Raw genomic sequence first — 16,839 nt, forward strand, 5'->3', positions numbered from 1 at the left:
ACTCGCCGAGTCCGGTCGCACTGGTGCATTCGTGACGGAGCCGGACGCAGCGTCATGGAACTGCTGCACAGTCTGGGAACTGTCAACAACCATGGTTGCGCGAGGACGCACAGCGTCCACCCGAGACTGTTTAGACCGTCTGGGTTGTGCAGTCAACACCATACCGGGTTGCGGAGGTTGACGCACCGCGTCAAAACAAGTCACCTCTGATGGTTGATGAACGTCCTGAACGTCAACAACCACCTCCGTGCGTCGCCTAACGTCAACGTGCGGCTGGCAACTCACACTGGGTCGCATCGGTGGAGGTACTACCCCAACTGGTTGACGCGAGAAGGCTACCTCAACGTCAACAGGACGCACAACAGACCGCTTGGATGGTTGTTGGCCAGAAGGTTCAGCAGCAACCTTCTCCGCATTGAAGTCCTCCATCAAGGACGCAAGCTTGGACTGCATGTCCTGCAGCAATACCCATTTAGGGTCTACGGAAGCAGGTGCGGCAACAGACGGGGTGAGCGACTGAGGCGGCACAGCTTTGCCTCTCTTAGGCGGCGAGCAGTCATCAGATGACGGCAACGAGTCCGAACTGTCCCAGTGGCTACAACCGGGACGTTGGACTTGTCCTGAAGGGACCGACTTACGCTTCAAAGGTCGGGAGACCTTGGTCCAAGGTTTCTTACGACAAACACCTTCGGACGACGAGGTAAAAATGGGCTCTCTCGTCTTACGTTGGTAGGGGCGATCTTGGGGAGATACGCCTGATACCATAGAGGGAACGTCTCTTCGCTAATCAAGGCCTCTCGAACCCATGAGTCGTACGACATTGCTTCTCCCCTGGGCTTGGGAGCTTGCAAGAGGTCCCGGACTAGGAGGACGACAGGCACGAACAGACGAACCCTCAAGCGCAACACTGTTCACAACACTTTGAGAAACACTAGGCACTTTAACACTTTCCGCCGCGGCACTTTGGCACTTTAGTTCCTTTACGTCCGCCATGAGTTGATTGCGGTCACTTGCAAGGGCCTCAACTCTCTCCCCCAAGGCATGGATAGCACGCATCATGTCTTGCATCGACGGTTCCTTAGTGCTAGGAGGGGGGTTAGGAACAACCACTACAGGGGAAGGATTAGGTTCAGGGGCATGTGGAGAGGAAAAATCTACCGACCTAGAAGAACTTCTCCTTACCCTATCTCTCTCTAGTCTGCGTGTATATTTCTCAAATTCGAGAAAATCGAATTCCGAAAGGCCCACGCATTCCTCACACCGATCTTCCAATTGACAGGTTTTACCCCGACAATTGGAACAAACAGTGTGAGGGTCGAGAGAAGCCTTTGGAAGACGCCTATGACAGTCCCTAGCATTACATTTTCTGAACTTGGGAACTTGTGAAAGGTCAGCCATTTTGAATTAGTCAAGGGAAAATTCCAAAAAACGATCTAAGTCATCAACAATTAATCCGATCCAAAAAAGAGTTCAAGGATTTATTTAAAGAAAAACACCTGTACTGCGAAAGCTCAAACCAAATTAAAGTACTTCACCAAATATGATGTGAAAAAACTTCAGGTTCAACAGCGAGTAAAGTACGTCTTGTCGACACGTCGACAGAGAAGAAATCGAGTCTTTGTTTACATCGAGTGTGGTATCTGGCCGACAGTTGGCGCTGGTGGGCACACCCGCAACCTGTATAGCGATCGCTGGCGAGTTTTTACTGTTTTTTGTCTGTCGAGCAACAGAGTTGCAGCTATTATATATTCACCGGCTAAGTTAAATATTTAAAAATATCTATTTCTGGGCGAGGAACCTGTGTCGCTCTGTGAATTGCTCCTTATAGCACCATTTCTAAGGCATAAATACTGCTAAATATACCAGAGAAAAAAGATGCATGGAATGCCAGGAATAAACCCAGCTCGCTCACTCTAATGAGTGTCGGTATAGTAACTGGGGAAAGTAAGAACCACGACCATAGGTCCCTCACCAGTTAGGCCTCTCCTTCTTCAACATCCCCCGGAGCTCAACTTTAAATACAAATCCAACAGAAATCATAAAAGTTCATAATGAAATATACTAACCCTTTTACCCCCGGGCTATTTGGAAATTTCCAACCCTTAACCCCCAGGGGTTATTTTTTTTTCAAGCACATTTTGCAGTATATTTTTTTTAAATTGCTCTAACAGCCTTAATTTTTGTCATAGAGAGGTCAGGTTGGTCTCATTCTCTTGGAAAATGCCTGAATTTTCTCAAACAATTATCGAAAATATGCAAAAAAGATTTTAAATAGCATTTTTTTGCAAGGACGTACCGGTACGTCCATGGGGGTAAAGGGATGAGTTTAGTGAAACGTACCAGTACGTCCTTTGGGGGTAAAAGGGTTAACAATACTAGGTATGCAGTTAATTCTAATGATCAAGCCTTCCCCATCATGAGGCTCAATACTACAAAGTATTCTAGAAGTTGTATTCCAGCTGTCACCAAGTTGTGGAAAGATCTTCCTATTCGGGGTAGTTGAATCGGTAGAACTTCTAAAGTTTAAACTTGCAACAAATGTTTTATATTGAACAGGCTGTCATAAGTCTCGTTTCATAGTTTATATATAAAAGATCTGTTGTATTGTTGTTACTGCTCTTAATATATTTTATTCTAATTTCTATTACTTTTCATATTGTTTATTTATTTCCTTATTTCCTTTCTTAACTGGGCTATTTTTCCCTGTTGGAGCCCTTGGGCTTATAGCATCCTGCTTTTCCAACTAGGGTAGTAGCTTAGCTAGTAATAATAATAATAATAATAATAATAATAATAATAATAATAATAATAATAATAATACAAACCCTTAACCCCCAGGGGGTTATTTTTTTCCCAGCACATTTTGCAGTATATTTCTTTTTTAATTGCTCTAATAGCCTTAATATTTGTCATAGAGGTCAGGTTGGTCTCATTCTCTTGGAAAATGCCTGAAGTTTCTCAAAAATTATCAAAAATATGAAAAAAAAAATTTTCATAGCATTTTTTTGCAAGGACGTACCGGTACGTCCATGGGGGTAAAGGGATAGCTTTTGTGAAACATACCAGTACGTCCGTTGGGGGTAAAAGGGTTAAGCTTGTAAGTTGAGGACTTCTGCACTTTGTCATAAAAATAATCCCATCTTTACCAACCACATATGACCCTAAACGATACAGTACCTCTTCTTGACGTCTCTTGAGCGCCTCAGCCGCTCTCTCGGCCTTCGACAAGAATTTCGGTCGGCTCAGGGCCTCCTCTTCCGCTCTCTTTCTCGCCACCATCTCCTCCAACGACAGGGGTTCTTTTTTAACCTTCCTTTCCTCCTCTTTTCTCTGCTCAGCTTCCTGCAATGTTGAATCTAAATTAGGATACGTGTATAGTAATAGCATTTAAATAAACAGCTGTACTTCAGGACATACATATAGTTATAATTGCCTTAAAATTAAAAGGTTTATTTAGAAGACAAAAAAAAATTTTCTGGGCTCGACCTGTGTCGCTCCGTGAAATGCTCCTCTAGCACCATTTCTAAGGCATAGATATTGCTGAATATACCAGAGAAAAAAAGAGATGCATGGATTGCCAGGAATAAACCTAGCTCGCTCACTCATCGAGTGTCGGTATAGAAAACTGGGGCGTGATTGAACCACGACCATAGATCCCTCACCAATTAGACCTTTCCTTCATCAACATCCCCCCTCTCTACCCCTACATCTCCCCACCACCTATAAAAAAAATAATTATGCAATTCTAAGCAATTTACTAAGAGAACAAAAATTATGCTTTATAAAACTTTCCTCTTTTTTTCATCATTACAATTATGAAAGTGCTTTGTAGAAACCTAAGGGGGAGCCACTGCACATGCTTGCCCTAGTTATAACCACCCATTTTTGCTTGGTTATAAACTTGCCCTGAGTATTAACTTATCCTATCAATGTTCTACTCCTTTGTGAAGCATTGCTTCACTTCACAAAACTACCCAAACAGACCAAAGAGATGATCTTTCATCTTAAGAAAGAGGGTGTAATAATTAAAAATGGTATTTTTATTATAAAATTAATCTTTAAATATACTTACCTGGTAGTTACATATATATAGCTTAAATCCCGCGTTTCGACGCGTCACGGTAGAAATTCAAATTTTGCGGCAATCGCCGCCATGACAGTAGGTGGTCATACATGAGCGCCACCTCTCATAGGTTACCAGAACCACACCCAACATTCTTCAGAAATTACATGCCTCTGTTTTATACATTAACTACCAGGTAAGAAGATTTAAAAATTAATTTTATAACAAAAATACTATTTTTAAATATGTAACTTCCCTGGTAGTTACATATATATAGCTGATTAACACCACTGGTGGTGGGTAGAAAACCTCATCCCATTGGGAATTCGTATAATTATTAATAGCTACAATTAGTAGTTCTAACAATCTGGTTCTTACCTGATAAGGAAGCTGGCTTCACAATTATCCTGCCTCATTTAACCTGCATTCCTTAGGAGAGTCAGCGATCCACTCAGGGGGCTGTAAAAGTCTCTGTGGAGCTGCCACAAGGTCCTCGACCTTAGCGTGGCTAGACCTCCACCCTTGCAAACCTGGCATAGCCATAGATACTGATTCTGACCACCTACTGCAAACTTTAAAAACACATAAATAAACTAACTTGACTTGCATCCCAGACTGTGGAAGGTTGCGACAACCTTCACAGACAACCTGTGAACACAAGAACAAGAAAAAAGGCAAGGGTATATAATAGATTATAGGGAAGGAGCAGTAGACCCTTCTCCAACTATGACGCCGGAGGTGACGTACGGCCCCAGGGAACAGCAATCTTCATACTGGGTCTGGACATCTTTGAGATAATAATCTGCGAAGATTGATTTGCTTTGCCAGAAAGTTGACTCCAGAATCGATTTCATTGATTTATTGTGCTTGTAAGCCATAGAAGTTGCAACAGCTCTAACCTCATGAGGTTTCACCTTAAGGATTGGGACACTCCTTTCCTCACAATTCTGGAGAGCTTCCCTTATCAAATCCTTGATGAAAAAAGTTAGAGCATTCTTTGATAATGACAAAGAGGGTTTTTTAACTGAACACCAGAGATTGTCTGTTTGTCCTCTCAGATTTTTGGACGTGTGCAGATAAAATTTCAGAGCTCTCACTGGACAAAGTCCTCCTCTTCCTCCCGTCCAACTAAGTGAGATAGCCCTGGGATGGTAAAAGATCGAGGCCAAGGTCGAGAAGGATTCTCGTTTTTCGCGAGAAAGCCCAGCTGAAAGGAGCAAACAGCATTGTCTCCATTAAAGCCCACCTTCTTGCTGATGGCTTGTAACTCTCCTACCCTTTTTGCTGTAGCCAAAGCAACTAAGAAAAGAGTCTTCTTGGTAAGATCCTTCTAAGACGCCTTGTCCAAGGGTTCAAACCTACTTGAGGTTAAGAAGGCCAGGACTACATCCACGTTCCAAGAGGGGGTTGGACTGTCCTTCCTTTTAGTCGTCTCAAAAGATCTAATGAGATCTGCAAGATCCTTGTTACCCGACACGTCAATGTGTCGGTGACGAAAAACGGAGGCTAACATGCTGCGGCAACTCTTGATGGTAGGCACAGCCAGCCTCTCTTTTGTATGTAAATACAATAAAAAATCTGCTATATTAGCTATAGAGGTACTGGTAGAGGAAAATTTGTTATTCCTGCACCATACTCTAAATAAAAATAGTGGAAGTCCTTCTAGCTCTGGCGATAGCTCTTGCAGTCTCCCTTGAAAAAACCTTCACCCTTGCCAGTTTTTCGATAGTAGAAAGGCAGTCAGATTGAGAGCGAGGAGATTTTGGTGGTATCTCTCCAAGTGAGGCTGTTTGAGTAGATCGCTCCGACTTTGCAATGTTCTGGGTGTATCTACCAGCCATTCCATCATCTCTGCAACCCAAGGTCTCATGGGCCAAAATGGAGCTATCAGGATCATGCGGACGTTGGGCGATTCCCTGAATTTTTTCAGGACTCTGTCCAGGATCTTGAATGGAGGAAAAGCGTACATGTTTAGACCCTTCCAGTTCAGAAGAAAAGCGTCCACTGCCGCTGCCTCCTGGTCTGGGACTGGAGAGCAAAATACCGGCAACATCTTCGTCATTTGAGTGGCAAAGAGGTCTATCGAGGGTTGACCCCACAACCTCCAAAAGCTGTTGCACACCTCGTGATGCAGGGTCCACTCTGTAGTTAGAACTTGCCTTCTTCTGCTGAGCAGATCCGCCCTGACGTTTTTCTCCCCTTCTATGAAGCGAGTAATCAGGGTTATGTCCCACGCTTTTGTTCAGAGAAGTAGATCTCTCGCAGCTTCGTAAAGTGAGTCCGAATTATTATTATTATTATTATCACTATCCAAGCTACAACCCTAGTTGGAAAAGCAAGATGCTATAAGCCCAGGGGCTCAAACAAGGAAAAATAGCCCAGTGAGGAAAGGAAATAAGGAAATAAATAAATGAAGAGAACAAATTAACAATAAATCATTCTAAAATAAGAAACAACGTCAAAACAGACATGTAATATAATAAACTATCAACAACATCAAAAACAAATATGTCATAGATAAACTATATAAAGACTATGTCCGCCTGGTCAACAAAAAAGCATTTGCTCCAACTTTGAACTTCTGAAGTTCTACTGATTCAACCATCCGATTAGGAAGATCATTCCACAACTTGGTCACAGCTGGAATAAAACTTCTAGAGTACTGCGTAGTATTGAGCCTCGTGATGGAGAAGGCCTGGCTATTAGAATTAACTGCCTGCCTAGTATTACGAACAGGATAGAATTGTCCAGGGAGATCTGAATGTAAAGGATGGTCAGAGTTATGAAAAATCTTATGCAACATGCATAATGAACTAATTGAACGACGGTGCCAGAGATTAATATCTAGATCAGGAATAAGAAATTTAATAGAATGAGTGCCTCCCTGCTTTCGGATGTAGGCCAACGCAGTGGTGTTGTCTGCGTTGATCTGAATCAGCCTTCCTCGGACTTCCTTCTGAAAGTGAATGAGGGCTAGGTGAATGGCCACTAGCTCTTTGACATTTATGTGCCATTTCCTCTGAGAGTCTACCCACAGACCCGATGTCTCGGCTTTCCCGAGTGTTGCGCCCCACTCAATGTCTGAGGCGTCGGAGTACACCACTAGGTCAGGATTCCTCTGATACAAATCGAGACCTTCCTGGAGTTTGTTGGCATCGTCCCACCAATCCAAGTGATTCCTGATACCTAGTGGGATCGGCATCCACTTTTCCAAACTTTGATCTTTCGTCCAAAACTTTGCCAGATGAAACTGAAGAGGCCGTACGTGAAGTCTTCCCAGGGACATGAACTGTTCGATCGAAGAGAGGGGGCCTAGGAGACTCATCCAATCTCTCACCGAGCAGGACCGTGAGTCTAGGAACTGCCGTACCTTTACTAGGTAATCTAGAATGTGTTTTGGGGCTGGAAAAGCCTGAAAAACCACTGAGTGAATTCTCATCCCCAGATAAATGATATTCTGTGAGGGTGTTAGTTGAGATTTGCCTAGGTTTAACATCAGACCTAATTGTTTCGTTAAAGACATTGTCATTTGAAGAGCCTCCAGACACTTTACTTGTGATTCTGCTCCGAGTAGCCAATCGTCCAGATATAAAGAAATCCTTACCCCCTTTATGTGAAGCCAACGAGCTACGTTGGACATTACTCGGGTGAAAACGTAGGGAGCCGTGCTTAGTCCAAAACCAAGTGCTTTGAACTGATAAGTGGTCTTGAGGAACACGAACCTTAGAAATTTCCTGTGGTCTGGGTGTATCGGGATATGGAAATACTCGTCCTGCAGATCCAATGACACCATCCAGTCTCCTTGTCTGGTGCCTGCAAGGACTGACGCTGAAGTTTCCATGGAGAATTTTACTTTGCTGACGAACTTGTTCAATGGACTGACGTCCAGAACAGGTCTCCATCCCCCCCGGAGCTTTTCGGAACTAAGAAAAGTCTGTTGTAGAACCCCTCCGAGGAGGTGTCCTCTACCACACTTCTATGGCTGATTTTGACAGCATAAGGTTCACTTGCTCTTGAAGAGCTGCTGCCTTGTTCCCTGAGTGGGTTGTTGAAAACTCTAAGGGTATCGACGACATGGGAGGCATTCTTCGGAAGGGGATCTTGTATCCCTCCTTGAGGACACTGATCGTCCAGGTGTCCATCCCCCTTTGGCTCCACTCACACCAAAAGTGGGAAAGCCTGACCCCCACTAGTGTCTGGAGATTGCATGTCTCACCTTCTTGATTTGTTTTGCTGTCTTGGGAATCTGCGAGCTTGACCTCCAGCCGCAATTCTTTGAGGTCTCCTTGAAGGGGCTCTCCCACGAAAGGGCTGACGAGTGGAACGCGTCTCCTTTTGTTTCCTTGCTAAAAAGTTAGCTGGGAGAACTTTCTTAGCAGTCCTAGAGATCAGATCTTGCGTAGCCTGTTGTGCCAGAGCTGCCGACAAATCTTTCACTAAGTCCAGAGGGAAAAGATTACCCAACGAGCAAATAAAAGTTCAGATCTCTGAACAAAAGGACAAACCTGAAGATAAGAAGGAACAAAGCGTAGCCCTCTTTTTAAGAACTCCTGCCGTAAAAAGGGCGGAAGGTTTGATGGAGCCATCCCTCACGGCCTTATCCAAACAGGCAATCAGATGCATTTGAGCTTCGTTCTTAGAGTCTGTGGCTTCTGCGAGAGCTCCGAGAGTCCGGTCCATAAGGCTGAAGACTTCTATTGTCCTATAAATTCCCTTCAACAGATGGTCCATTTCAGAATTGGACCACATAATCTTTGACTTGTTCATGGCTGACCTGCGTGAGGAGTCAACAAGTCTGGAGAAGTCTCCCTGGGAGGAGGCAGGAACTCCCAAACCGAGAACCTCCCCAATCGAATACCACACACTAGATCTGGAGGCCAGTCGAGTTGGAGGAAAGGAAAAGGAGGCCTTCCCTAGATCCTTCCTCTTGGACGTCTATTGGTTGAGAGTTGAGAAAGCTCTCTTAACCGATCGTGCCAGAACCATCTTCTTAAAGGAGGATGTTTTACGGGGTCTGCCTTTCAAAAACTGAGAGGGAGGGCTTTGAGGCATAGGTTGCGTAAAGTCTTCTGGATACAGAGATGTTAAAACTGTCAGAAGTTTTTTAAGGTCAGCTGCCTGCAGCAAATCCTGAGATTCGTCCTCTACTTCGGCTAAGGGAACGTCGAACTCTTGAGTTGAATGGGTAGGAGACATAACCGCGTCTTCCTGTCGATTATTGTCTTCCATAAAGAACTCGCCCTGTCCTGATGGAACATCGTGAATGATATCATCTATTTGTGAAGAAGCATCCCGTTTACATTCTGTAAGACTCGAGAGAGAGACAGGTTCCAGTGCTTCCAGCGTAAGTTCATTGTTCTGTAAGGAAGGATCAACATTATGAACCTCATGCTGCCAGGGTAAATCCTGTTCACGTGCGTCCAGCGTGCGTTCAGCATGTTGTATGTTAACAGCGTGACGCGAAGTATCGTTAGTTGCGCGTTCAGAGAGTCGCGAAGGAGAGACAACAACTTGTCTACCCTGCTGCGAGGACAAGTCCTGTCTGTGTGTGTTCAGTATGCGTCTAGATTAAGACTGCTGTAAGTGGCCATGTGTGGTATCAGCGTGCTGCATGCGTCCCGTATGCTGTAAGTCTACAGCGATAAGCGGGGGAGCATTAGTATCGCGTCCAGCAAGTCGTGAAGAAGAGAACACTGTTTGTTTATCATGTCGTGGGGACAAAACCTGACTGTATGCGTCCGGCATACGTCCAGACTGCTGCATGCGTCCAGGTTGCCGTGGACTTCCAGCGTGCTAAATGCGTCCCGCATGTTGTTAAGTCTAGAGCGTGACGCAAGGAAGCGTTCGTCGCGCATCCCGCAGGTCGCAAAGGCGAGACAACTGCTTGTCTATCATGCTGTGTGGACAAATCTTGACTGCATGCGTCCAGCATACGTCCAGACTGATGTCTGCGTCCAAAATGCCACGAGGGAGAGACCAGAATCTTGTCGCTTTCCGCAACGCGCCCTGATCGCAGCACGGGAGCGTTGCTGAGCGTAAGCGAAAAACGCTATCCGATAACACCTTTGATAACGGAAGCTCCTTTCCTCGGTTTGTTGATGTCTTTAGATTCTTTCAGACGAGACTTTTCTGAGCAAGAATCGTAAGCGTCAAACAGGGACGAAATCGACCTCTCTAATTCAGACAGATCACACACATGATGAGCGCCGTGCACGCTAACTGAACCGTGTACTGATCGCTGCAAGGGATCGTCCACCGTAGTCGGGTGACCACCAGGGGAAATTCCTTGTGACATTTCCAGATCTGAACCGAGAACCGATCGCTGTGAGGGATCGTCAACAGTATTAGGGTGGCCACCAGGGGAAAGTCCTAGTGACATTTCCAAATTTGGGGGAGGGAAAAAAGTGTGTACCGAAGTAAACAGAGCACCTTCTTCCTCCGATGAACTATGTGTCTTTCATGAATGTTTTGGGGCTGACACATCGTCTTCTTCCGAAAGGAAAACCTCCGGAGAACACCAGTTACTGCAGGATGGTTTATTAGGAGATATACGTCTCTTGAGTGGTCTTGAACCGAATGGTTGGCGCCAACCACGTCGCAGTTTTGCGTCGTCCGACGAAGACGCATACTTTCTTACCTCGCCTTTCCAGCGGCGAGGGGGAGCGACCTGGGGATCGTCAACATGATCGCTCGAGGGGACGTCCGTTCGCTGATCAAGGTCTGACTTCTCCCAGGGGTTGGGGAGCATGGAAGAGGTCCCGGGCTGGGATTATGACGGACACGAACGGAGGCACCCTCCACTTCACTTTCACTATTCACTATTTGGCTTCGCAAGCCACGCACTGCACTCCACATAACTTCTTTTTCCGAAGTTAAGGAACGAACCTGTGCGCCTAAGGCTGAAATAGCAGCCATCACATCCTTTAAAGAAGGTCCACTTACCTTTGACACCATAGCGGGGTCTGGGACTACTGACTTAGGAATAGGAATATTAGAATGTACATTAGAAGAAATATTACCATCAGAAGATCTATTTGAAAGGACACTGGTTGATCTAGACCTTCTAATTCTATCCTTCTCTAATCGCTTAACAAAGCGATCAAAAACATTCCACTCTGAATCAGACAAAGACTGGCATACAACACATCTGTTATTAAACGTACAAACCTGACCTCTGCAACCACTACATATAGAATGAGGATCAACAGAGGCCTTAGGCATATGAGTAATGCATCCTCTAATACACTTTCTTATAGAGTCGGCCATTTTGTCAACAGAAAACAAGTCCAAGTCAAAATCCAACAGAGTCTATTTAAATCTTATAATGAAAAGTCAAAAGAATATCCAAAAACAAGCAGCGAAAGCCATCAACAATGATCAGACAAAAGGTACTTCACCAAATTGTAGACTAAAGTATTATCAGCGAAAACAAATTTCCTAGGTGTTGACTCGACAACGGCAGGGAATTCCTGAAGAATGTTGGGTATGGTTCTGGTAACCTATGAGAGGTGGCGCTCATGTATAAACCACCTACTGTCATGGCGGCGATTGCCGCGAAATTTAAATTTCTGCCGTGACGTGTCGAAACGCGGGATTTAAGCTATATATATGTAACTACCAGGAAAGTTACATATTTAAAAATATATTTTGAATAAGTGCAAAACAGAAGACAAACAAATCAACTTCTTTTAGAAACATTACTGTACTGTATCACATATAAACATCAACAGACAAGCTCTCTAGTGTTAGCAAGATCAGAAAACTGAAAAAATGAAGGGTATGGTGGGGCGGGGGTTGTGAGTTGGATACCCAAGTTAAGTATGTTTCAAATTGAGAACGACCCATTTCTGGAATGCATCTACTTCTGACGTATGGGCCTTGTTGTATACTTTACTTACATATTCAACATTAGTAATCATGATATTTTAATTATAAAATAAATTTTTGAATATACTTACCCGGTGAATATATAATAGCTGCAACTCTGTTGCTCGACAGACACATACATAAAAAAAAACTCGCGAGCGATCGCTATGCAGGTTGCGGGTGTGCCCACCAGTGCCAACTGTCGGCCAGATACCACTCTCCGATGTAAACAAAACCTTCAATTTCTTCTCATCCCACTGCGTCTCTATTGGGGAGGAAGGGAGGGTCATTTAATTTATATATTCACCGGGTAAGTATATTCAAAAATTTATTTTATAATTAAAATATCATTTTTAAATATTTAACTTAGCCGGTGAGTATATAATAGCTGATTCACACCCAAGGAGGTGGGTAGAGACCAGAGTTAATTATGTTTACAGCGTATAAGCTAAGAGTTTTTTCATTTTGGCAGTTATCAATATAACAAAACCAAAATAAATAGGTACCTGGTGAGGAGGTTGACTTAGACGATTACTCTGCCTTGTAAGTCTGTCTTCCTCACGGAGCCCAGCGATCCTCTTAGGATGCTGACAGACTCCCAGGAGCTGAAGTATCAAGGGCTGCAACCCATACAACAGGACCTCATCAAACCCCTAATCTGGGCGCTCTCAAGAAATGACTTTGACCACCCGCCAAATCAATCAGGATTCCGAACAACCCATAAAACAATATTAAAAACATTTCAAGAGACAGATTAAGAGGGTATTGGAATTAAGGGAATGTAGTGGTAGAACCCTCACCCACTACTGCACACGCTGCAACGAATGGACCCCGTGTGTAGCAGTCCTCGTAAAGAGTCTGGACATCTTTTAAGTAAAATGACGCGAACACTGACTTGTTTCTCCAAGAAGTCGCGTCCATAATACTTTGCAGAGATTTATTTTGGTTGAAGGCCACGGAGGTTGCTATATCTCTAACTTCGTGCGTCTTAACCTTAAGCAAACATCGGTCTTTCTCATTCAAGTGAGAATGAGCTTCTCGTATTAAAAAAATCTGATAAAATATGACAAAGAATTCTTTGACATAAGCAATGAAGGTTTCTTAACTGAGCACCATAATGCCTCAGATTTCCCTCGTAATGACTTAGTACGAGCTAAATCGAACTTAAGAGCTCTAACAGGACATAATACTCTTTCCAGTTCGTTGCCTACGATCTCTGATAAGCAAGGAATATCAAAAGATTTAGGCCAAGGATGAGAAGGCAGTTCATTTTTGGCCAGGAAACCAAGTTGAAGTGAACAAGTGGCTTTTTTCTGTAGAAAAGCCGATGTTCTTACTGAAGGCATGAAGTTCACTGACCCTTTTAGCCGAAGCCAAGCACACTAGGAAAAGTGTCTTGAGGGTGAGATCCTTCAGGGAGGCTGAATGTAATGGCTCAAACCTGTCTGACATGAGGAACCTTAGGACCACGTCTAAGTTCCATCCAGGAGTTGCCAAACGACGTTCCTTAGAGGTCTCGAAAGACTTAAGGAGATCTTGGAGATCTTTATTGTTGGAAAGATCTAAGCCTCTATGTCGAAAGACCGAAGCCAACATGCTCCTGTAGCCCTTAATCGTGGGAGCTGAAAGGGAGCGAACCTTTCTCAGATGTAAAAGAAAATCTGCGATTTGGGCTACAGAGGTACTGGACGAGGACACAGATGCTGACTTGCACCAGTCTCGAAAGACTTCCCACTTCGACTGGTATACTCTAATGGTAGAAGCTCTCCTAGCTCTTGCAATCGCACTGACTGCCTCCTTCGAAAAACCTCTAGCTCTTGAGAGTCTTTCGATAGTGTGAAGGAAGTCAGACGAAGAGCGGGGAGGCTTTGATGGACATTCATTACGTGGGGCTGACGTAACAGATCTACCCTTAGAGGAAGACTTCTTGGAAAGTCTACCAGCCATTGAAGTACCTCGGTGAACCACTCTCTCGCGGGCCAGAGGGTAGCAACCAACGTCAACCTTGTCCCTCCGTGAGAGGCGAACTTCTGCAGTACCTTGTTGACTATCTTGAATGGTGGGAATGCATATAAGTCCATAAAAGACCAATCCAGTAGAAACGCGTCTATGTAGATTGCTTCTGTATCTAGGACTGGAGAGCAAAAGATTGGTAACCTTTTGGTCAACGAGGAGGCAAAGAGGTCTATGGTTGGTTGACCCCAAGAAGCCCAAAGACTCTTGCCCACGTCCTTGTGGAGGGTCCATTCCGTGGGTATCACCTGACCCCTACGACTGAGACAGTCTGCCAAGACGTTCAAGTCCCCCTGGATGAATCTCGTCAACAGGGAGATGCCTCGAATTCTAGACCATAAGAGAAGGTCCCTTGCGATCTCGAGCAGCGTGAAGGAGTGTGTGCCTCCTTGCTTGGAGATGTACGCCTAAGTTGTGGTGTTGTCTGAGTTGACCTCTACCACTTAGTTTCGAAGACGCTTCCTAATATCAAGGCCAAGTGGACTGCTAATAGCTCCTTGCCGTTGATGTGCATGCTCTTCTGACTTGAGGTCCACAGACCAGCGCATTCCCGACCGTCCAGGGTCGCACCCAACCCAAACCCGACGCGTCTGAGGACAACACGTGGTTTGGGTTCTTGACTGCTAGGGATAGTCCCTCTCTCAGACTGATATTGCTGTCCCACCATTTCAGGCATGCCTTTATTGGTTCGGAGACTGGGAATGATACCGTCTCTAATGTCTTGTCCTAGTTCCAGTGAGAGGCTAGATGGAACTGGAGAGGCAGAAGGGGTAGTCTCCCTAGTGAGACAAACTGCTCCAGGGATGAGAGAGTCCCTACGAGACTGTTCCAACTCCTGACTGAATAAACGTTTTCTTTTCAGCATTAGTTGGACTTCGAGCAGGGCTTGACTGCGAATCTCCATCCCCAAAAATAGAATAATCTGGGATGGGATCAGTTGGGACTTTTAGGTTCACCACAAGTCCCAACTCCCTGGCCAGACTCAACGTCCAATGTAGATCCTGCAGACAGTGAAGGCTGGACGATGCTCTGAGAAGCCAGTCGTCCAAGTACAGGGAGGCTCGGATCCCCGATAGCTCGAAACTGGTACCCCACATTCCTGTAAACAAACCTCAGAAACGGTTGTGAATCCGGGTGTATAGGAATGAGGAAGTATGCCTCCTGAAGGTCGAGAGAGACCATCCAGTCGCCTTCCATAAATGCTGTCAAGACAGCCTGGAAGACTTCATCGTGAAGTTTGTCTTGACAATGAACACATTGAGCGCACTTGCCTCTTACGTACTCCTGCAGTGAACATGGCTGCCAAATCATGGAGCCATCCCTGAGGGACTTGTTCCTGCAGAGAACGTGGCTGTCAGATCATTGGAGCCCTCCCTGAAAGCCTTGTTTATGCATGACATAATTGTACAGCAAAACTTCAAAGGCTCGAAAACAGCTGTGAAGTTGACCTGTAAAATCTTGGAGCGTCTCATGGCCAGGCGCCAGGGAGAGTCTATGAGGTTTGAGAAGTCTATCTGGGCAGAGGCAGGAACTCCCAAGCCGAGAACTTCTCTCGTGTCATATCAGACTCTCGCTCTATAAGCCAGTTTAAAAGAAGGGAAATCAAAGGCTGTATCCCCCAAACTCCTCCTGGTGACAAACCAGTCGCCTAGCAAACGTAAAGCTCTCTAGGAGAGCGAGAGAGCACTAGCTTATAAAACAACGGCTTCGAAGTAGCTAGGCCTAGTGTAAACTCTGACGTTTAGGCGAACGAGGAGCAGCAGTTACAAAAAAATCCGGACAAAGATCCTTAAAAATCAGCATGATTTCTTTAAAGTCCATAGAGGGCTAAGCAGCTTTAGGCTCCTCTCCGTCTGACAGAGTCCTCAAGGGAATATCAGTAGGAGGGGGAACAGCAACTTCCTCATCTGAAGGAACCTTGTCCGATAATAGCTAAGTCTCAAGCAAGGGAGAGACCTACCGTGGTGGCAATGCTTTACAAGCAGAGTCCACACGCACTGATGCATTAGTAGCGGACCAGGACGCAACGTCATGTAACTGCTTGACAGTCTGTGAACTGTCAACAACAACAGGTGCGAGAGACTAGGACGCAACGTCATGTAACTGCTTGACAGTCTGTGAACTGTCAACAACAACAGGTGCGTGAGGACGCAGAACGTCCACTCGAGACTGCTTTGACCGCCTAGACTGAGCAGTCAAAACGACTCTAGAATGCGGAGGTTGACGCTCAGCGTCAAAACAAGTCAACTCCGATTGTTAGCGAACGTCCTGAACGTCAACAGGAGCATCAGCAAGTGGCCTAACGTCCAAATGTGGCTGAAAATCCACACGAGACCGCATCGAGTGTGGTTCTAAACAACCTGACTGACGTGACTTAGCTACGCCAACGTCAACAGGACGCACAAAGGAACGTTAGGGTGGCTGAAAGCCAGGATCTCGATGAGATAAACGGCTAGGCTCAACCGACTTATCGGCAGAATAGTCTTCCATAAGGGAGGCAAGCTTATTCTGCATGTCTTGCCGTACAACCCATTTAGGATCAACGGAAATGGTTGCGGTAAGAGACGAGGGTAACGTCTGTGACCGCAAAACCTTGCCAACAAAAAGACTCTCGGAGTCTGTGTTACGCTTTTGTTAGGCGGCGAGCAGTCTTCCGATGACTGCATAGGGTCAGAGCTGTCCTAATGGCTACAACCAGGACGCTGGACCTGTCCTGAAAGGACTGACTTTCGCTTAAGGGCCTCGAAACCTTGTTTCAGGTTTCTTATGCGAAAAGCCTTCGGATGACGAGGAGAAAAAAACGTCTCTCTCGCCTTATGGTAGGGGTGATCTTGGTAAGATACACCCGATACCATAGAGGGAACGTCTGTTCGCTGATCAAGGCCTCTCGAACCCAT

General features: G+C 45.2%; 1 protein-coding gene across 2 annotated transcripts in view; it reads right to left on the reverse strand.

The window, feature by feature from the left end:
• Positions 1–16,839, reverse strand: part of LOC137617290 (probable ATP-dependent RNA helicase DDX23) — an 80,985-nt gene that overhangs the window by 24,442 nt on the left and 39,704 nt on the right. For both annotated transcript variants that reach the window (XM_068347288.1, XM_068347287.1), the window contains exon 4: positions 3,178–3,342. In XM_068347288.1, the coding sequence (XP_068203389.1) occupies positions 3,178–3,342 (165 nt within the window). The remainder of the gene's footprint in view (positions 1–3,177; positions 3,343–16,839) is intronic.

The sequence above is a fragment of the Palaemon carinicauda genome, chromosome 23, assembly GCF_036898095.1.
Source record: "Palaemon carinicauda isolate YSFRI2023 chromosome 23, ASM3689809v2, whole genome shotgun sequence".
NCBI classification, from domain to species: domain Eukaryota; kingdom Metazoa; phylum Arthropoda; class Malacostraca; order Decapoda; family Palaemonidae; genus Palaemon; species Palaemon carinicauda.